The 23,091-nt window shown below is 41.0% G+C and overlaps 1 protein-coding gene across 1 annotated transcript; it reads left to right on the top strand.

Moving 5' to 3' along the window:
- Nucleotides 1-21,411: 21,411 nt before the first annotated feature.
- LOC138895211 (zinc finger BED domain-containing protein RICESLEEPER 2-like) lies at nt 21,412-22,731 on the top strand. The gene is made up of 3 exons (XM_070179877.1): nt 21,412-22,351; nt 22,394-22,603; nt 22,694-22,731. The coding sequence occupies exons 1-3, from the start codon at nt 21,412-21,414 to the stop codon at nt 22,729-22,731; spliced, it is 1,188 nt and encodes a 395-aa protein (XP_070035978.1).
- Nucleotides 22,732-23,091: the final 360 nt, after the last annotated feature.

Here is a 23,091-nt window from a genome sequence, read left to right on the forward strand (position 1 = left end):
AGCTGGTCGGAATAATGCATCTGAGGGCCACGACCACCTGAGGCACCGTGGGATGCCTGGAGCGCTGAATGAAACCGCCTGGGAGGATGGCCTCTACCAAAAGTACTCCTGCCTCTATATGAGGCATCGTTGAACTCACTGAAATGACAAGGTCTCTTGTCAGACCCCTGACCTACCTGAGTAAGAACCATTTTGACTCGTCTGGCAACATTAGCACCCGCCTGAAAAGAAATCTCATTCCCAGTCTCCTTAGCCATCTGAAGCCTGATAGGCTGAGTGAGTCCATCAATAAGCCTCCTCACTCTCTCTCCCTCAGTAGGTAGTAAAAGGAGAACATGATAAGCCAAATCCAAAAAACGGGACTCGTACTGAGTAACAGTCATACTGCCCTACTGTAGATGCTCAAATTACTTGCAAAAATCCTCTCTCGGTGTGATAGGAAGGAACTTATCCAAAAATAGCGGAGAGAACTGCTCCCAGGTAAGTGCAGGCGATCCAACTGGTCTAGTCAATATATAATCCCTCCACCACCTCCTGGCAGAACCCGTCATCTAATATACAGCAAAATCAACCCCATTGGTCTCAACTATACCCATGTTCCGTAGCACCTCATGACAGCGTTCAAGATACTCCTATGGGTCCTCAGAAGGTGTACCACTTAAGTGAACTGGAAAGAGCTTGGTAAACTTATCCAGACTTAATAAGGCCTCAAAAGACATGGCGGCCTATCACCGGTCTTTGCCGCAACAACTGGCTGAACTATCCCAACTAGCAGGGCTGTTGGAGCCTGATTTTGGGGAGCTATCTGCTCCGCAGCGGGAGTAGTGGGAGTTTGTGCTCCTCCCCCAGCCTGTGAGATGACTGGCACCACTGGAAATGTACCATTCTGAGCCACGCCCTCCATAAGACTCACCAAATGGACTAGAGCATCCTGAAGTACTGGAGTGGCTATGAACCTTCCGGGACCTGAACTGGTCCAATTGGTACATTCTGAACTAGAACCTCCCCCTGAAGATCCATCTGAGGTTCTACAACAGGTGCGATTGCTCGAGCTCTAGACTGAGCCCTACCTCTGCCTCTACCTCGGCCTCTGGCGCTACTTCGGCCTTGGCCATTGCCCCTAGTCATAGATGTCACTGGGGGCTCTAGCTCCTGTCCGGTTGTAGATACAGTGCGTGTTCTCGCCATTTGCGAGAGGGCAAGAATAGAAGAGTTCAATCATCAATGATAAAATAAAATCGCACGACAGAGTAGAATAGAAGTGAAATTGTTCCTAAACTCCATAGCCTCTGAGAGATAAGTACAGACGTCTCCGTACCGATCCTTCAGACTCTACTAAGCTTGCTCGTGACTCGTGAGACCTATGTAACCTAGTGCTCTAATACTAACTATCACGACCCGGAATTCCCACCAACGTTAAGGAATCATTAAACCAATTCCTTATTCCTTATTCCCATTTAGTAATTAACAATAATTAACTAAGATGAAATATAATAAGTCCGGAATATCATAAGACTGTATTAATTACTGCCACCCGGATCTGGAGTCACAATTCACGAGCATTCTAGAATTTACTACAAGTAATAGTCTGAAAGAAATGTATCTGTCTAAATGAAATTAAACAATAGGGCATAAAAGATAGACGGGGACTTCAAGGTCTGTGAACACCGACAGATCTACCTTGAGTCTCCGGACAACGGACCAATAACAAAATCTAGATCAACCTGAGCAGGTATCAAAATCTGCACAAAAAGTGCAGAGTGCAGCATCAGTACAACCGACCCCATGTACTGGTAAGTGTCGAGCCTAACCTCGACGAAGTAGTGATGAGGCTAAGGCAAGGCACCTACAAATCAACCTGTGCAATTTAACAGTATATATACAAATAATAGAAATGAAAAACTAAACATGAAATGTCATGAAGGAAACATACTGAGGGGAATACAAGATAAAGAACTACAACAGAATGATCACCGGAGCAGTCAATATACCATGAATCAACGGGAATAGTGAATACAGTAAGGAAAAATACACGGCATCACCCTTCGTGCTTTTACTCTCAATCTCACCATAAAATCAATAGAAACGGCACGACATCACCCTTCTTGCATTAACTCTCATATCATGACACGACATCACCCTTCGTGATTTTACACTCACAATATGGCACGGGATCACCCTTCGTGCTTTTACACTCACAATATGGCACGACATCACCCTTCATGCATTAACAGTCACAATATGGCACGACATCACCCTTCATGCATTAACACTCACAATATGACACGGCATCACCCTTCGTGCATTAACACTCTCAATATGGCACAGCATCACCCTTCATGCATTAACACTCTCCCTTACCATAATGCAATGCATAACTAACAACAGGGAGATAGAATAACAAGTACAAACCTTACTTCAACATTTGGTTCCACAATGTAAATCTCAACTTTTAAATAAATACTCAATTACCAACAGAAAATCTGTAAACATGATAATGACGATCACTTTAACAACACTAGTATAAACATGTAGCAATTAGGCATGGGAAAGAGACAATATAAGAAAAATGGAAGAAACATGGAAAAATAGGTAAATTGGCGGCGCATAAGTACTCTTCATCTCACATATACGCCGCTCACATGAATTTCACTTAGCAAATAATCTAAGGTTCCTAATTCCCTCAAGTCAGGGTTAGACACAACACTTACCTCGCTCCGAAGGCCACTTAATTCTCAATCACAGCTTTTCCTTTGGAATTCACCTCCAAACCACTCGTATCTATTCAAAAATGACTCAATAATATCAAATATTGCTAAAGGAATCAATTATATTGCATAAATACAATTTCCCAAATTTTCCTTCAAAAAGTTGAAAAAATCGACCTCTGGCCCGCTTGGTCAAAACCCGATGTTCGGACCAAAATCCTTTTACCCATTCACCCCCGAGCCGGAATATGTAATTAGTTTTGGAATCCGACCTCAAATTGAGGTCTAAATCCTCAAATTCCCGAAATCCCTAGTTTCTACCCTAACCCGTAATTCTACCATAAAAACTCTAGATTTTAGGTTGATAATTCATAAAATGTAATGGGTAATTGAAAGAAAACGGTTTAGAATCACTTACCTATGATTTGGGGAAGAATTGGTCTTTGGAAAATCGCCCCTTGAGGTTTAGGTTTTGAAAATTTGAAGAATGAAGGAAAAATCATGTCTAAGTCCCTTTTACTCAGCTGCAGATGTCGCAATTGCGACCTGAGCTTCGCAAATGCGAAGGAACAACCGCAATTGCGATGACCTTCACAATCCTGCTGCCTTTGCAAATGCGAGGAAAGTGTCGCATTTGCGACCACTGAACCTTGCAAATGCGAGTAGATGTTCGCATTTGAGAACCTGCCCTTCCCAGACTCCCTTCGCAATTGCGAAGGTAACCTCTCAAATGCGAGAACTGCTGGCCCAGGCTTTTGATCGCAATTGCGATGGAAGCCTCACAATTGCGGACCCTGTTATGTTTGCATTTGCGATGCCTTATCTCGCAATTGCGAGATTAGAGGCCTGCAACATGTTCAGTTATACCAGCAAAATTTTCTAAGTTCAAAACATCTCGTGGACTATCCAAAACTTACCCGAGCCCTCGGGGCTCCAAACCGAACATGCCTACAAGTCTAAAAATATCATATGGACTTGCTCGCATGATCAAATCGCCAAAATAACACCTAGAACTACGAATTTAGCACCAAATCAAATGCAATTCTCAAGAACACTTTAAAATTCATATCTTCTCAACCGGACGTCCGAATCACGTCAAATCAACTCCGATTTCTACCAAATTTCACAGACATGACTTATATATTATATTAAACCTGTACCAGGCTCCAAAACCAAAATACATGCCTGATACCAATGAGATCAAATATTAATCAATTTATTTAAATCCATAGAATTTCAGTCTTACAATTTTCATCAAAAATTCATTTCTCGAGCTAGGGACCTCGGAATTCGATTTCGGGCATACGCCCAAGTCCCATATTTTACTACGGACCTTCCGGACCGTCGGAACACGGGTCCAGGTCCGTTTACTCAAAAGGTTGTCCAAAGTCAACTAAAAATAAATTTTAAATGCCAAAAATTATTACTTCATAAATTTCCACATAAAGTCTTTCTGGATTTACGCTTGGACTGTGCACATAAATCGAGGTGAGTAAAAATAAGGGTTTTAAGGCTAACGGGCCCGAAATAGAGTCTTAATTAACTAGATGACCCTTTGGGTCATTACAGTTAGTGTTGATACTTCTATTGTCGAGTCAGTTCTGATAGTGAGGGGCTATTCAAATGTATTCCCGGCGGATCTTCCAGGCATGCCGTCCGATAGGGATATTGGCTTTGGCATTGATTTGTTATCGAGCACTCAGCCCATTTCAATTCCACCTTATCATATGGCCCCAGCTGTCACGCCCCAAAACCGAAGAGCGCGACTGACGCTCAACTGAGTGAACCCGACCGAGCAAGCCAGTTAGATTCCTTCTACCCAAACTCATTCATGAATAAAGAGAATATATGTTTTCCTTAATTAAACAATAAAGTGGTCATGCCTGCAATTACCAAATTCTTACCATAAGTTTCACCCTTTTTAAAGTCTCAAATGGACAAGTAATACAACTACAACATAACATAGTTTGACTTTCCCAGCACCAATACACAATCCACGCTATGTCTATGGAGCCTCTATAGATAAAGAAGTGTACAATGATAATGCTGGCAATAAGGCCCCGACTATACCTCAAACAGAATACACAAAGTACAAAAGATTCATGACCGCAGAATGAAGTAGGGCTCACCAAGTCAGTTGGGAAGAAGGTGCACTGCTATCACTGACCAATATCTCCTGCTGTGGCAACACTTGCATCCATTGAAAGATGCAGCGCCCCCGGCAAAAGGGACGTTAGTACTGTCGAATAATACTAGTATGTATAACTAAACACCCTCTCAATAGAATGAAAAATAATACAAACAAGATTATCATAATATCAAAGGAAGCTTTAATCAACATCAAACCTCAATTTAGGATCAAGACACTGTTCAAATAAATTTCTATATCTCACATTGGGAGATTTTTATTATCGATATACCATTGTCCATAATACAATTATTCACAATACCATTATTCACAATACCATTCTTCACAAAACCATTATTCACAAAACCAGTACCACCGTACTCTTATCATAGAGTCCGATCACGACCCGATCGGCTAGGCTATCTCATTAGAGACATCAACCACAATTTCTCTCAATATCAATACCACCGTCTTTAATACGGAGTCCGATCACGACCCGATCGGCTAGGCTATCCATTAATGACATCAACCACAATTACCATTTCAATTATAATTTCCAGCACAATCACCACCATGTGTGCGGCATGGTGTCCGATCACGACCCGATCGGCTAGGCTGTCTTATTTGAGACATTAACCCTTCTATATCAATTATCGCATTTCATATTACTTTCACATCTTTTCATTTCATTGACATTAATGTTAATAATTATACGATCCATCTTTGCACGTTGGCCATATTCAGTATTTCATGCTCACCCTTTTCAATTTCAAATATGATCATCATCAACAACAACAAATACAATTCAAATCAAGGTGTGTAGTATACATGTGAGCAATTTAGAGTCTAAGGCACATAGAGATTTTTCATAAACTTTGGCATAATAGCCTTTGTTTTAACTTGACTTGAAGTCGAAACATTATTAATGCACAGCCATATTTTAACACATCCTCAATTGATAACATAACATGAATAAATCATTTGGGGATACTTGTTGAACATACATCTTTCAACCCAATCTTACTCGGAATAGCCAATTTTATAATGAACCACTCGGGACTTACATAATTCACATGAATATCGTGGGATTCAATTCTAAGAGAAGAGTTTAGCCAACATACCTCACTTGAGCTTCCTTACACTCTAAATATTCCGGAATTCTTAGCAACCTCAATCTATTTTAGAAATATAACAAATTGCACCAAAATTAGGAAGATGATCATGGTTCCAGCTCACTTGAGCATTTTATCAAACACTAGGTGTGCATAAGGTTTCAATGTCCTTTTTATGAAGGATTATAAAAAGGATTCCATCATCCCACAACCCAATCGTTACCATTTTTAGCTCAACAATCTTCCTACACCCTTTGATAACACATGCAAGTAAAATAAACAACTCTCATGCCCAAAAATTATCTTGCTAGTTACCCACTTTCAGAAAATTTCGAAATTAGGGTTTAGGGTGTAGAATCTTACCTTTAGGATGAAGACCTAGTGAGCTTCCCTTCTTAATCTTCCAAAACTTGAGCAAGAATTGAAGAAAAATTATAGAAGAACACCTTCTCACTCTAGGGCACTCTCTCTCACTCTAAAATATCAAATTATGTCTCAAAAATGGCCCAAAGTGTGTATTTAACGAAATAGGGTCGGGTTTTAAAAACCCAAAAAATGGAGCTCCGGAATAAGGTATGTGATCGCATAACTGATATGCGGACCGCATATCAGTTGCATAATTGGTTACAAAATAGCCAAAAGAACTGTCTATGTTTGTGGTCACTATGCGGTTCGCATAACTGTTATGCGGTTGCATAATGCATGCATAACAGTTATGTGGTCGCATAGTCGACCGCATAGCTGCTTCCCGAATGGCCCTCTTCTGCTCACTTCTGCGGCCATTATGCATCTCGCAGAGTGATTATGCGGTCGCGTAATGGACCGCATAAAAGCACTTTTTCCGGCAAACATTTTCATTCACTTTCCTGTGCATTGTTCAACACGTTAGCCTAGTCCGGCACCATGAAACATTATTTTCTTTGAAAATTTTTACCGGGCTTTACGCTTAAGTACTTCAAAATTTTCCAGGGTGTTACACCAGCAGAGTTGAAAGAAGAAGGATGGTTCTTCATTCGGCCCAGTGTGTCGCCTTGGGGTGCTCCTATCTTGTTTATAAAGAAGAAGGATGGTTCTATGCGAATGTGTATTGATTATCGCCAGTTGAACAAGGTTACAGTAAAGAACATGTATCCATTTCCACATATTGATGACCTATTTGATCAGCTTTAGGGTGCCAGAGTGTTCTCTAAGATCGACTTGCATTCAGGCTATCATCGTTGAACCAGATATCCCGAAGACTACTTTTAGGACTCGGTATGGTCATTATGAGTTACTTGTGATGTCTTTTGGGCTGACCAATGCCCCAGCTGCACTCATGCACTTGATGAATAGTATATTTTAGCCCTATCTTGGCTCTTTCATCATTGTGTTTATTGACGACATTCTGGTGTACTCCCGGAGTCAGGAGGATCATGAGCAACACCCGAGGACTGTGCTTCAGACCTTTAGGGAAAAGAAGTTATATGCAAAATTTTCGAAGTGTGAATTTTGGCTAGGTTGAGTGGCATTTTTGGGTCATGTAGTATCGAGTGAGGGGATCAAGTTAGACCCGAAGAAGATTGAAGCAGTGCCGTGTTGGCCCAGACCATCTTCAAATACAAAGATTCAGAGTTTTCTTGGCTTGGTGGGGTATTACCGTCAATTTCTAGAGGGTTTCTTGTCTGTTGCAGCACCTATGACCAGATTGACCCAGAAGGGTGTTTCGTTCAGGTGGACTGAGGAGTATGAGGAGAGCTTTCAAAAGCTCGAGACTGCTTTGACTACATCCCTAGTGTTGGTGTTTCCTACTAGTTTGGGGTCCTATACGGTGTATTGTGATGCGTCATGCATTGGTCTCAGCGCGGTGTTTATACAGGACGGTAGTGTGATTGCCTACGCATCTAGGCAACTGAAGGTGCATGAGAAGAACTATCCTGTCCATGATCTCGAGTTAGCAGCTATTGTTCATGCCTTGAAGATCTGGCGACACTACTTTTATGGTGTCCCTTATGAGGTTTTCACCGATCACCGGAGTCTACAATATCTGATTAAACAGAAAGATCTTAACTTGCGGCATCGAAGATGGTTGGAGCTGCTTAAGGATTATGACATCACCATCCTCTATCATCCCGGGAAGGCCAATGTGGTGGCCGATGCCTTGAGTCGCAAGGCGGAGAATTTGGGAAGTTTAGCATATCTACCAGTGGCAGAGAGGCCTTTAGCCTTGGATGTTCAGGCCTTAGCCAACCAGTTTGTCAGATTGGATGTTTCCGAGCCGAGCAGAGTTTTGGCTTGTGTTGTTTCTCAGTCTTCTCTTTATGATCGTATTAGAGAGCGTCAGTATGATTACCCCCATCTGCTTTTCCTTAAGGACACGGTGATACCATGGAAGTCACTATTGGAGATGACGGTATGTTACGGATACAAGGCAGGCTATGTGTGCCCAATGTAGATGGTTTACATGAGTTGATTCTCTAGGAGGCTCACAGTTCGCGGTACTCCATTCACCTAGGTGCCGCGAAGAAGTATCAGGACTTGAGGCAGTACTATTGGTGGAGGCGGATGAAGAAGGACATAGTGGAATATATAACTCGGTGCCTAAATTATCAACAAGTGAACTATGAACATTAGCGACCGAGTGGATTGGTTCAGAAGTTAGAGATTCCAGAGTGGAAATGGGGGCGGATCACTATGAATTTTGTTGTTGGGCTCCCACAGACTCATAGGAAGTTCGATGCAGTTTGGGTGATTGTGGATAGATTGACCAAGTCAGCTCATTTCATTCGTATGGTTACTACTTACTCTTCGGAGCAGCTGGCTCAGGTTTACATTCGCGAGATTGTCAGGCTTTATGGCGTGCCAGTATCTATCATCTCTGACTGTGGTGCGCAGTTTACATCGTGGTTCTCGAGAGCCGTACAACATGAGTTAGGTACTCGGGTGGAGTTGAGTACAGCCTTTCACCCTCAGATGGACGGACAGTCCGAGCGCACTATTAAGATATTAGAGGATATGCTTCGTGCATGTGTGATAGATTTTGGGTGTGTCGAGCATCTAGATGGCCCCGTATGAGGCTTTATATGGTAGGTGGTGCCGGTCTCCAGTGGGGTGGTTTGAGCCGGGCGAGGCAAGGCTATTGGGTACAGACTTGTTTTATGATACTTTGGAAAAGGTTAAATTGATTCAGGATCGACTTCACACAGCCTAGTCCAGGCAGAAAAGTTATGCAGATCGGAAGGTTCGTGATGTTGCATTCATGGTTGGGGAGCGGGTCTTGCTCCGGGTTTCGCCCATGAAGGGTGTTATGCGTTTCGGGAGGAAGGGCAAGTTGAGCCCTAGGCATATCGAGCCTTTTGAGATCCTTGAGAGGGTTGGAGAAGTGGCTTACAGACTTGCAATACCACCTAGTCTAGCTGCAGTCCATACAATATTCCATGTATCTATGCTCTGGATGTATCACAATGATCCGTCACATGTGTTAGAATTCAGCTCAGTCCAGTTGGACATGGACTTGACTTATAAGGAGGAGCCAGTGGATATTCTAGCCCGGCAAGTTCGATAGTTGAGGTCAATGAGTCATCCATCAGTTCGAGTGCAGTGGAGAGGTCAGCCGGTCGAGGCATCCACCTGGGAGTCCGAGCCGGACATGCGGAGTAGATATTCATACCTTTTCACCAGTCCATGTACCTTTCTATGTCCATTCGAGGACGAACGGTTGGTTCAGAGGCGGAGAATATGATGACCCGATAGGTCAACTAGAGTTTTAAACCTTAATACTATCTTTTGAAACCTCAAATATCTCCTTTTCCCTTCCTCAATTTGTGTGCGCGGTCCGTGTCTTTTTCTGAAAAACTTCTATTCAAAAAATTGATTAAAATGTTAATTCGTGCCTTGAAAAATCACTTGAGTTGACCTCGGTCAACGTTTTCAACAAACGTACCCGGACCCGTGTTTTGACACTCGGTGGATCCGTATCGTGATTTGGGACTTGGGTGTATGCTCGGAATCGAATTCGGAGGTCCCTAGCTCGAGTTGTCGCATTTTATCAGAAACTTGAGGTTTAAAGTTTTAAAGAATTTAAACACTTGACCAAAGTTTTACTTTATTGCTATCGAGTCCGAATTTTGGTTATGGAGCTTGGCATAAGTTCATTACCATATTTATGACTTTTCTGCAAGCTTTGGTGCAAAATGGAGTTGGTTTGACGTGGTTCGGATGTCCGGGTATTAAGACGGAAATTCTTAATCTTCATTAACAATTTCATTTGATTTCGTGTCCGATTCGTAGTTCTAGATATTATTTTGGTGTTTTGATCGCGCGACCGAGTTCGTATAAGGTTTTTGGGCTTGTGTGCATGTTTGGTTTGGATCCCCGAGGGCTCGGGTGAGTTCCGGATAGGCTAAAGAGTGAATTTGGACTTAGAGAATAGCTGGTGCAAAACCTGTTTCTGGTACAGTCGAGGTCTGGCCTCGTATTTGCGATATGGGAGTGTCCGTGTCAGGTTCACATTTGCGAGCTACTTCCTCGCATTTGCAAAGAATATCTGGGCACTAATGGTTCGCAATTGCGAACAATTACTTCACAGTTGCGAAGTGGGGCTGGGGGAGCAGAGTTCGCTATTGCGTGGAGTCCAAGTTTGCATTTGCGAACAAACCATCGCAATTGCGATGGCAGCAGAAGAGTGAGACCTTTGTATTTGTGAAGTGTTTTTCGCATTTGTGGGGTTTGCAATTATGAACCCCAGGTCGCAATTGCGATATCTGCGCCTGGACTTAAGCAGAGTTAGACGGAATTTTTCTCATTCTTCCGAATTTTCAACCCTAAAAACCTTAGAGGCGATTTTTCCATGAGCGTTTCTTCCCCAATTCATTGGTAAGTGATTCCAACTTACTTTCTTTCATTTACCCATTACATTTCATAAGATTGCAACCTTAAATCTAGGTTTTTCATGGTAGAAATTGGGGAAAATGGGGAAAGACTTCTTAGGCTAAAATTTGGGGATTTGGAACGCGTTTGTGGTCGGATTTGATTAAGTCTTGTATGGTTGGATGTGATATCAAATGGGTGTTCGGATTTTATAATTTTGGTCGGGTTCCAAGACGTGGGCCCGAGTTGACGTTTTGGAGCGATTTTTCAATCCTTTGTTAAAGTCGTAATTTCCTTATTTAAATTAGTTACTTATTGTTATATTTATTGTATGTAACTATTTTGGCTAGATTTAAGCCGATCGGAGTCGGAAATTCGAAGCAAAGGCATTCTTATAGATTGATTGAGCGAGATTTGCGGTAAGTGACTTGTCTAACCATGTGTGGGGGAACCTCCCCTTAGGATATGGAACTGTTGTAACAATTTGTGATATGTGAGTGCCGTGTATGCAAGGAGACGAGTGCGTACATGGGCTAAATGTGAAAATTTCGGTTCTTGCTGAGTAGTCTTCTTTTAAATTCCTTAACCGAGTTGACTTAGCATGTGTAACTATCATGTTTAGCCTAGTATCGCATGTCTACGTATCTTAACTTTTACTTGAAATTTGTGCAACATGCTTAGTTTAATTACTTACCTCCGTCATCTTGTATTCAGTCTTTAACCGTATGATTCCTTGCTGTAAATTCATTTTTCCATAGGTTACAAGTTGTGTATTTACTTTTGGGACTACGAGGCGGCACCTCGGAAGCTCCCCCTATTGTGTATTTACTTTTGGGACTACGAGACGGTACCTCGGGAGATCCCCTGTTGCATATTTACATTTAGGACTACGAGGCAGTACATCGAGAGATCTCCCCTACTGCATATTTACTTTTGGGACTACGAGGCGGTCTCTCAGGAGATCCCCCTGTTGTGTATTTATATTTGGGACTACGAGGCGATACCTCTGGAGCGCCCCTATTGTTTACCTCTAATTGATGTGTTGTTACTTTAATGAAATTTCTTGTTCTTAGTTCTGAGTCATTTCATTGTATTATTATATTTTCTGCCTCATTTCCTTTTATTCCAACAGGGCCCTAACCTGACCTCGTCACTACTCTACCGAGGTTAGGCTTCGCACTTACTGGGTACCGTTGTGGTGTACTCATACTACATTTCTGTACATCGTTTTTGTGCAAATCCAGGTTCTTCCTACCAGGCCAAATACCAATGAGCTGGATCGTACGTGGATACTTCAAGGTATATCTGCCAGCGTCCGCAGATCTCGTAGTCCCCCTCTATCCTTGTTATGTTGTTTTCCTTGTTCTCTTTAGACTCTGATGTATAGAGAAACTTAGTATTTTCTCTTAGAAGCTTGTGACTTATTTCTACCGGGATATCATGACCCCAAATTTCCTCCGTAGGATGTCGTGATGGCACCTAGTCTCTAAGACTAGGTAAGCCTATCAATGCGGAATAACATAATAGAAATATGAAATAAATGAAACTGCAATTCAAATAATTTCGACTCCCAAAAACCGGTAGAAATAAGTCACAATCTTCTAAGAATTTATTCTAAGTGTCTCTATACATCAGAGTCTAAAGAGAATAAGGAAAGCAACATAATATGGATAGAAGGGGACTCCAAGGTGTGCCGACGTTGGTCGATATACCTTGAAGTCTCCGCATACGGCTAGTTTACTGATGCCTGGTCTGATAGGAAGTACCTGAATCTGCACAACAAGATGTACAAAAGTGTAGTATGAGTACACCACAACGGTACCAGTAAGTGCCAAGCCTAACCTCGGTAGAATAGTGACGAGGTCAGGCCAAGGCCTACTGGAATAATAAAAGACAGGGTGAAAAGTTTAACAATATAATTATAGAAATGACAATAGGGATGAATTAAGTAAGTAGTATGTCACAATTTACCTACACAGAATAAGGGCAAATAACACCTCGTGGAAGGAAAACAGAAATTTACAACTTTAAGGAATACACCAAAAATAACCAAAGGCAATGCCGCCATAAAGAAATGTCAACAAGGGCACTCCTGAGGCACCGCCTCGTAGTCCCAAATCATAAATAAATTCACAATATCTCATTTCCTTATATCACCGCGGGAGTCTTCACATTTAATTTTAAAGAAAACATTTTTCCCGAAATAGCATCCCGCATTTTATCCACCCTTATCACACCACATGACTTCTAGTAGTTCCCCTTACTATCCACGCATATCAAGCCACCCTTATCTCACTGCATGCGTTTCAACACCCAGATCTTATACCGCCGCATGAGTATCAATATCATAATATATCATAATTTACAACTCAAATGGCCAAATATTTCAACCTGCCAAAATAAATCAACAACAACATTATTTTCCACAATAAGGAGCTCACGGCTCAATCACAATGAACACAAAATCTCACAAAAATATTCAGAAGTGAATAACTCAACAAAATTATTTTTCACAAATTTACCACTTTACCTCAATACCAATTTTTTTAATGTCAAGTACTTTATTTTAATAATAATTCAATTAAAAAATTCAACCTTCAAATAATGAGCACAGAATAAAAGAAAATAAAGCTTCAACTAAACAAGTAAAGCAATTGGCAGGAAAAATGTCAGGCAATTTAAAATATAAAAATAGATCAATGATGATGAATATAACCAGATAAAATAAATTAATTAATGTGTAACATAGATCTACACAATTTAAAATCAGATTTTTCCACATTTAGCCCATGTACACATTCGTCACCTAGCGTACACGACTTTCAACACATCACAATTATCATATCAATACTAATCCTAAAGGGAATTTCCCCCACACAAGGTTAGACAAGTCACTTATCTCGAACCGGGTAATTCTTACTCTGCTATGCCTTTGCCTCGCGAATAAGCCTCCGAAAGTTTCGTATCTAGTCACAATTAATTTGATTCAATCAATACAAATTATTGGAATTTATTCCATATAAAATTATCAATTTTCCAACAAAATCCGAAATTTAACTCAAACATTGCCCATGGGGCCCACGTCTCGGAACCCGACAAAAGTTACAAAATATGAACGCCCATTCAACCATGAGTCCAACCATACCAAAATTTCTAAATTTTGACATCAACTCGACCTTCAAATCCCCAAATTGCATTTTCAAATCCCTAGGCCCAAATCCTCGAATTTCACCTCAAAAACACGTAATCTAGTCGGAATAATCTATGGTAATTCAATATAATTGACTAACAATGATCGCAAGTGACTTACCTCAAGTTTTCCAGGAATGCTTCCTCAAAAATTGCCCCAACCCGTACTTGAGATGTCCAAAAATGAGAAAAATCTCGGAACCCCTTTGTTTTAAAAACTGCCAGTGTTTTCGCATCTGCGGTGCACTTGGCTACATCTGCGGTCTCGCAGATGCGAGGGTGGAGGTCTCTTTTGTGGGTGGCTCGCTTTTGCGTACAAGAGTCCGCTTCTGCGGACTCGCTTCTGCGGTCCAAGGACCCCCTTAGCCCAGACCGCATCTGCGACCATCATGTCGCTTCTGCGATGCCTCATCCGCTTCTGCGATGCTAGGCTTGCTTCTGCGAGCTCGCACCTTCGAGCCAAGTTATGCAGGTGCGATTGCATCAGTAGGCATCAGCAAATTTCAATTGTTTTAAGTCCAAATTTGATCCTTTAACCATCCGATACTCACCCGAGGCCCCCGGGACCTCATACGAACCTAGTCAAAACTTCAAATCACATCAAACAACGATAAATCCACGAATCATACTCCAATTCAAGCTTAATGAAACGTAGAAATTCCAACTTCTACATTCGATGCCGAGACCTATAAAATCAAGTTCGATTAACCTCAAATTCTGCACACAAGTCATAAATGACATAACGGACCTACTCAAATTTTCAGAATCGGATTTTGACCCAGATATCAAAAGGTTAACTCCCCGATCAAACTTCTAAACTTAAATTTCTATTTTAGCCATTTCAAGCCTAATTTAATTACAACTTCCAAATAATTTTTCAGACACGCTTCTAACTCCAAAATCACCATACAGAGCTATTGGAATAATCAAAACTCTATTCCGGGGTCGTTTATATATAAGTCAACATACGGTCAACCATTTCAACTTAAGCTTTCAACCTTGAGACTAAATGTCTCAATTCATTCCGAAATCTCTCTGGACCCGAACTGACTATCCCGACAAGTCATATAACAGTTATAAAGTACAAAATGAGTAGTAAGTAGGGGAACGGGGCTACAACTCTCAAAACGACTGGCCGGGTCGTTACATCCTCCCCTCTTAAACAAACGTTCGTCCTCGAACGGGTTTAGAATTATACCTGGAGTGGTGACAAGATGAGGATAACAACTATGCATATAATGCTCGGTCTCCCAAATCGCCTTCTCGACCGGATGACCCCTCCATTGTACTTTTACTGAAGCAATGCTCTTTGATCTAAACTTTTTAATCTGTCTGTCCAAAATGACCACTGGTTCCTCAACATAAGATAGATCCATGTCAAACTGGACTGAGCTGATGTCTAACACATGAGATGGATCGCCGTGATATATCCGGAGCATGAAAACATGAAATACTGGATGAACTGCAGTGAGACTAGGTGGTAGTGCAAGTTTGTAAGCCACCTCTCCAACCCTCTCAAGAATCTCAAAAGGCCCAATATACCTAGGGCTCAACTTACCCTTCTTCCCGAAACTCATAACACCCTTCATAGGCGAAACCCGAAGCAATACCCACTCACCAACCATCACTAAGCTTTAGATCCGCATAACTCTTATGTCTAGATTGGGCTGTACGAAGTCGATCCTGAATCAACTTAACCTTTTCCAAAGCATCCTGAACTAGGTCTGTACCCAATAGCCTAGCCTTGCCCGGCACAAACGAACCCACTGGAGACCGTACCGCCTCCCATATAAGGCCTCATACAGAGCCATATGAAAGCTCGACTAGTAGTTATTGTTGTAAGAAAACTCCGCAAGTGGCAAGAACTGATCCCAAGCACACCCAAAATCCGTCACACTCGCACGAATCATATCTTCCAATATCTGAATAGTGCGCTCGGATAGTCCATCTGTCTGAGGGTGAAATGTTGTACTCACCTCTACCCGAGTATCTATCTCACACTGTACGGCTCTCCAGAATCAGGATGTAAACTATGTACCCCGGTCAGAGATGATAGATACCGGTACTCCATGAAGCCTGACAATCTTGCGAATGTAAACCCGAGCCAGTTGCTCCGAAGAGTAAGTAGTAACCACAGGAAAGAAATGAGTTGACTTGGTCGATCTATCCACAATCACCCAAACTGCATCGAACTTCCTCCGTGTCTATGGGAGCCCAACAACAAAATCCCTAGTGATTCGCTCCCATTTCCATTCTAGAATCTCTAACTTCTGAAGTAATCCAGCGGGTCGGTGATGCTCATACTTCACTTGTTGACAATTTAGCCACCGAGCTACATACTCCACTATGTCTTTCTTCATCCGCTTCCACCAATAGTGATGTCTCAAGTCCTGATACATCTTTGCAGCACCCGAATGAATGGAGTACCACAAACTGTGAGCCTCCTCGAGAATCAACTCATGCAAGCTATCCACATTGGGTACACATAGCCTGCCCTACATCCATAATACACCGTCATATCCAATAGTGACTTCCTTGGCATCACCGTGTTGAACTTTGACTTAAGGACAAGCAGATGTGGGTCATCATACTGACGCTCTCTGATACGATCATAAAGAGAAGTCTGAACCACACAAGCCAAAACTTGACTCGGGTCGGAAACATCCAATCTAACAAACTGGTTGGCCAAGGCCTGAACGTCCAAGGCTAAAGGCCTCTCTGCTACTGGTAAATATGCTAAGCTGCCCAAACTCTCCACCTTACGACTCAAGGCATCAACCACTACATTGGACTACCTAGGGTGATAGAGAATGGTGATATCATAATCCTCAAGCAACTCCAACCACGTCCGCCGACGCAAGTTATGATCCTTCTGTTTAAACATATGATGTAGTCTTCGGTGATCTGTATAAACCTTACAATGGACACCGTACAAATAATGCCGCCAAATCTTCAAGGCATGAACAATAGATGTTAACTCAAGATCATGGACTGGATAATTCTTCTCATGTACCTTTAATTGTCTGGACGCATAGGCAAACACCTTACCGTCTTGCATCAACACTACGCCGAGACGAATGCGCGGCGTATCACAATACACAATATAAGACCCTGAACTTGTAGGCAATACCAATACTCGGGCAGTAGTCAAAGTTTTCTTGAGCTTTTGAAAGCTCTCCTCACATTCCTCGGTCCACCTGAATGGGGCACCCTTCTAGGTCAATTTGGTCATAGGTGCAGTAATAGAAGAGAAACCCTCTACAAATCGGCGATAATACCCCGCCAAGCAAAGAAAACTCCTGATCTCCGTAGCTGAGGATGGTCTGGACCAACTCTGCACTACTTTAATCTTCTTCGGGTCTACCTAGATCCCCTCGCACGAAACTATATGACCCAAAAATCCTACTGAATCAAGCCAGAATTCACACTTTGAAAATTTTGCATATAACTTCTTTTCTCTCAAAGTCTAAAGCACCGTGCTTAGGTGCTGCTCATGATCTTCCCAGCTCCGGGAGTACACCATAATGTCGTCAATAAACACAATGAAGAATGAGTCAAGATAGGGCTGAAATACACTGTTTATCTAATGTATGAATATTGCTGGGGCATTGGTCAGCCCAAAAGACATCACAAGGAACTGGTAATGACCATACCGAGTCCCGAAAGCAGTCTTTGGGATATCTGGCTCCCGAATCTTCAACTGATGATAGCATGAACGTAAGTCAATCTTAGAGAACACCCTGGAACCCTGAAGCTGATCGAATAGGTCATCAATACGTGTCAATGGATACCTGCTCTTCCCTGTAACCTTCTTAAATACACATCCACATAGAACCATCCTTCTTCTTCACAAATAAGATAGGAAAACCCCAAGGCGATACACTGGGCCGAACAAAACCCTTATCAAGCAGTTCCTGTAACTGCTCTTTTAATTCTTTCAATTCTGTTGGGGCCATACGATATGGTGGAATAGAAATGGGCTGGGTGCCCGGTAACAAAATAATGCCAAAGTCAATACCTCTGTCGGGCGGCATACCCGGAAGATCCGCTAGAAATACATCTGGAAAATCCCTACTACCAGAACTGACTCCAGAGTAAGAGTATCAACACTAATATCTCTGAGATAGGCCAGATATGCATCACACCCCTTCTCAACATTTGTTGAGCCTTAAGCAATGAAACAACCCTGCTAGGAACATAATCTAAAGTATCTCTCCACTCTAGCCATAGTAGACCTAGCATAACCAACATCACCGTCTTGGCGTAACAATCAAGGATAGCGTGATAGGGTGATAACTAGTCCATGCCTAAAATAACATTGAAATCCACCATACTGAGCAATAATAAATCAACTTTGGTCTCAAAACCACTGATAACAATAAAACATGACCGATACACACGGTCAACAATAATAGAATCACCCACGGGTGTAAATATATAAACAGAAGAACTCAAAGAATCATGGGATATGCCCAAATACGGGGCAAAATAAGATGACACGTAAGAATAAGTGGAGCCTGGATCAAATAAGACTGATGCATCTCTTTGACAGACCGGAACAATACCTGTGATAACAGAATCGGATGCAACTGCCTCCGTCCTAGTAGGAAGGGCATAATATATGGCCTGACCTCCCCCTCTAGGACGACCTCTAACGGTCTGACCTCCACTTCTAGCTGGCGGTGCAGGTGGAGTAGCAACTGGTGCAGTAATCATGGCTTGAGAAGCCTGAGGGCCCTGTGGAATAGTTAGGGCCTAAGAAATCTATGGAGGTGCACCCCTCCTGAGTATGGGGCAATCCCTCATTATATGACGAGTGTCACCACATTCAAAACAAGCCCTCAAAGAACGTGGATATTGGGATTGGCTCGGGCCTGATCGACTGGAGTGACTGTTAAAAGCATCCAGTGTAGGAGGTACAGTAGACACTGGCGGTGCATAATATGGAACCTGAGGTTTGGGAGTAGCCGAAATACCGCTGGAAGTGCTGAATGAATAGTACTGATCACATAGCCTCTACCATGACGGGCTGCAGCTGGGGCACGAGAATTGTTATATGTGCCAGAATCTCGAGATCTCTTAGCTTCCCTCTCTTCTCTCTCCCAGATCCGCATACACTCCAATCTCCTAGCAATTGACACCACCTGCTGGTATGCGATGTCCATCTCCAGTTCTCCGGCCATACTAAATCTGATACTGGGGTGAAGCCCCTCAATAAATCGATGAACCCGCTCTCAAACATTAGCAACCAAGGCTAGTGCATGCCTAGCCAAATCACTGAATCGGACCGCATACTCTGACACGGTCATAGAACCATGGCGCAACTAGGGGTGGGCATAAAATCCAAAAAACCGAATTCCAAACCGGACCGAATTAATTCGGTATTTCAGTTTCGGTATTTCGGTATAATTCGGTATTACATTATTGGTATTTCGGTATAACGGTTCGGTCCTCGGTATTAGGATCTTGAAATTTCGGTATACCAAAATACCTAATTTTAAAGAATTTTATGTTGGACCTATGCTGCCCAGCCCAACCCAATATGTTGTATCTCTAATTCTCTACACTGCCCTAGTGCCCAGCCCAACCCAATAAGGCCCAACTCTTACCCTCTTTAGTCTTTCTCTAGTTTCACTTCACTACAGGAAATTAGAAAGGGAGAAACAGAAACCTAGCCAAAGAGCTGTGACTGTGACAGGGAACTCAGAAAAGTGAGAACCTCGGCGCGATAGAGACGAGTCAGACGATGTCACGGCGACTTCACGACCTCGGCGCCAATGACTCTCAAGTGTGACTGCTGGTTTCCTTATTTTTTACCTTCAGTCTTCAATCTTCAACTCTTCAAAAGGTTCATAACTTTTCATTCTTCAATCTTCAGTTTTTTATAATAATTTATGGTAGATTAATTGGTAGTTCTTGGAATAAGGAAAACTTTTTGTTTTGCCACTTGTTTTTTTTTAATGGCTAATCTTTTCATAAACAAGTTCTGGAAAATTCCACTTTGAACCTAAAGATTCCAGTGACATGTAAAGAGTGGGATTAGTTTTTTAGTAGAGTTATTAAACTACAAGATTTGAATGAGTGAAAACTAGGGGTGGGCAAGCAAAAAGAATTTATGTGATTATCTTTCACTAGGTGGCGTGCAAAGAGGCATTTTCTTGTTAGGTGGCGTACTTTATTTTGATTATCTTCATTTGATATAATAATGAAATCAGCTAACAAATTCTATATTTGTAAAATAAAAAAGGAAACTGAATGTCTACATTAATTGTCTTATAGAAGGTTACTAACTTTGACATGAAGACTCACTTCCAGATTCCAGTCTTTGCATAATATTCTTTTTTCTTGCTCTCAATTACTAGTATTTCTAGTGAAAGATAATCACATAAATATATCTCTAGTGAGATTACAAAATTATGTTAGGGAAACAGTAGCCCAAAAACTCGTAGACATCCTTGTCAAATACTTGTCAACCTCCATTTTAGACTTTGATTATCTAAACTCAACTCTAGTCTCAATTTGTGTTTATATTTGTTTTAATTTTGTATAGATGGCGGATGAAAGTAGAGTAAGTGATGCCGGTTCAATTGAAAGTTTATCTATTACTGAAGATAGCAACACCAACACAATTGAGACTTAAGATTCTAAGAAAAGAAAAGCCATGCAACCTCGATCCAAAGTTTGGCAACATTTTGATAAATTTGAGGTAAATGGGGTCGGTAAAGCAAGGTGTAGATAGTGTAAGCAAGATTATGCTGCTAATATGTCTAGGAATGGAACAACAGGATTGAAAAAGCATTTGGCTAGATGCAAAGAATACCTACCTAGCATTGATAAATATAATAGTCAAACAAAGATAAATTTTCAATCTTGCCAAAATGATGGAGGATCGCTTTGGAAATTTGATCAAGAAGTGGTTAGGAGGGCCTTAATTGAGATGATAGTTATTGATGAACTTTCATTTAGCTTTGTAGAAAAGGAAGACTTTATGAAATTTATGAGAATAACTCAATCATTATTTCGTCTTCCTTCTCGTAGAACAATAACAAGGGATTGTTATGAAGTTTACGGTGAATTGAAGCAAAATCTAAGAAGGTCTTTTAGAGAAGCACAACCAAAAATTTGCCTCACAACAGACACATGGACTTCATTGCAAAGAATAAATTATATGTGTTTGACAGCCCACTTCATTGATAGAGATTGGAAGTTGCATGAAAGAATACTAAATTTTTGCCCTATCACTGGTCATAAGGGTGAAGAGATGGCTAAAGCTATTTCTAATTGTTTTCTTGAATGAAAATTAGACAAGGTGTTCACTATTACCATGGACAATGCTTCTTCAAATGATGTCACAGTCAAAGAATTGTCTAAAAAATTAGATATGTGAAAAACTAATATGATGAGTGGTAAATATCTTCATCTGAGATGCATGGCTCATATACTAAATCTAATTGTGCAATATGGTTTGAAAGAAATTGATGCTTCTGTCATACGTCTTAGAAATATTGTGAGGTATGTGAGATCTTCGCTTGGAATGACCTTAAAGTTTAAACAGTGTTGTGCACATGTAAAGGTAGAATGTACCAAAACATTATGTTTGGATGTTCCTACTAGGTGGAATTCCACCTATTTTATGCTGGATACGGCAAAAAATTTTGAAAAGGCCTTTGACAAGTTTCATCTTTTTGATGATGGATTTTCTACTTATCTATGTTCTCATCTTTGTGAAGATGGTAGTAGTGCAGGTCCTTTTGAATCTGATGATTGGGTGAATGTGAGGAATGTGATAGCGTTTCTTGCAAGATTTCACGAGCTCACCAAAAAAATTTCAGGTTCACGTTATGTCACTTGTAATTTTCATTTTGAGGATGTATCTGAACTTTATTGTCATTTAAAAATGTATTTAATTAGTGAGGATGAGCATTTGAGAAAAATGGCTGAGCGGATGCAAGAAAAGTTCAAGAAGTATTGGGATGAGCCTGAAAAAATGAATAAAATAATTTTTATTGCTTCCGTCTTGGATCCACGTAACAAATTTGAATATGTTAGCCTTGCACTTGAAGAACATTTTGGGGAGGAAAAAGGGAAGAAAATAAATGCTGAGGTGTATGCTTATATGAATTCTTTATTTGAAGAGTATCTAAAAAAGTATTCAACTGGATCTTGTCCTCAATCTCCATCTAGTTCTACTTCATCTAATAACACATCTAATATATCTAGTGGGAGTGTTTTAACTGCATCATTAATAAGGACGAAGCGTCACTTGAAGAAACAAAAGGAAGACAATGGATGTGGGGGTGCTAAATCGGAGTTGGATAAATACATTAGTGAAGAACAAGAGCCTTTTAGTGAAGAATTTGATATTTTAAGTTGGTAGAAAACACATGCTCCTAGATTTCCTATTCTTTCAGAGTTGGCTCATGATGTGTTGGCAATTCCAATTTCTAGGGTGGCGTCGGAATGTGCGTTTAGCACCGGTGGCCGTATTCTTGATTCATTTAGGAGTTCATTGACTCCTAAATGTATGCAAGCTCTTGTTTGTGTTCAATATTGGCTTAGAGAAGAGAAGAATCCTATTAGTGTTGAAGAAAACTGGGAGTATCTTGAGGAACTCGAGTTTGGTAAGCTTTAATATTTTTTGTGTATTTTAGTTCAAAATAATATATCATACTTGTTTATTTATATGACATATTTGGTCGAATTATCTTTAGATATGGAAAATAATGGAAGCACTACTAGCATTGTTTGATGTATAGTTGCAACTTGCAACTTGAGTGGTAAGTTTAATACTCTATTTGTTTGGTGATATACTTTTGTAGTTTTGTTTTATTATCATCAAAAAAATAATATTCTAACTTATAATTTATCTTTTTTTTTTGGTTCAAGTGCAATCATGACCCGTGCTCCTAATGTTCATCCAAAGAGGGATGGCACATATTGTTTAAGGAAGCATATTAGGCGCTGTCTTGAGCGTCTTCCTGAAATCCATATTTAAGAATTAAGACTAAGTTAATTTGAGACTATTAGTGTAAACTTGAATAGAGGGATGCCCTCTATGTTTTTGTTGCACTGTGATTAATTCTGCTGGTTGATGCTACTCGTTAATAGT

Source organism: Nicotiana tomentosiformis, chromosome 7, assembly GCF_000390325.3.
Source record: "Nicotiana tomentosiformis chromosome 7, ASM39032v3, whole genome shotgun sequence".
NCBI classification, from domain to species: Eukaryota; Viridiplantae; Streptophyta; class Magnoliopsida; order Solanales; family Solanaceae; genus Nicotiana; species Nicotiana tomentosiformis.

Bases quoted from the DNA above. Each gene is read 5' to 3' on its own strand.
- LOC138895211 (XM_070179877.1), top strand. From the start codon at position 21,412: ATGGCTCATATACTAAATCTAATTGTGCAATATGGTTTGAAAGAAATT. The intron at 22,352-22,393 runs GTTGGTAGAAAA...CTATTCTTTCAG, and splicing joins TGAAGAATTTGATATTTTAA to AGTTGGCTCATGATGTGTTG. The intron at 22,604-22,693 runs GTAAGCTTTAAT...AATTATCTTTAG, and splicing joins TCTTGAGGAACTCGAGTTTG to ATATGGAAAATAATGGAAGC.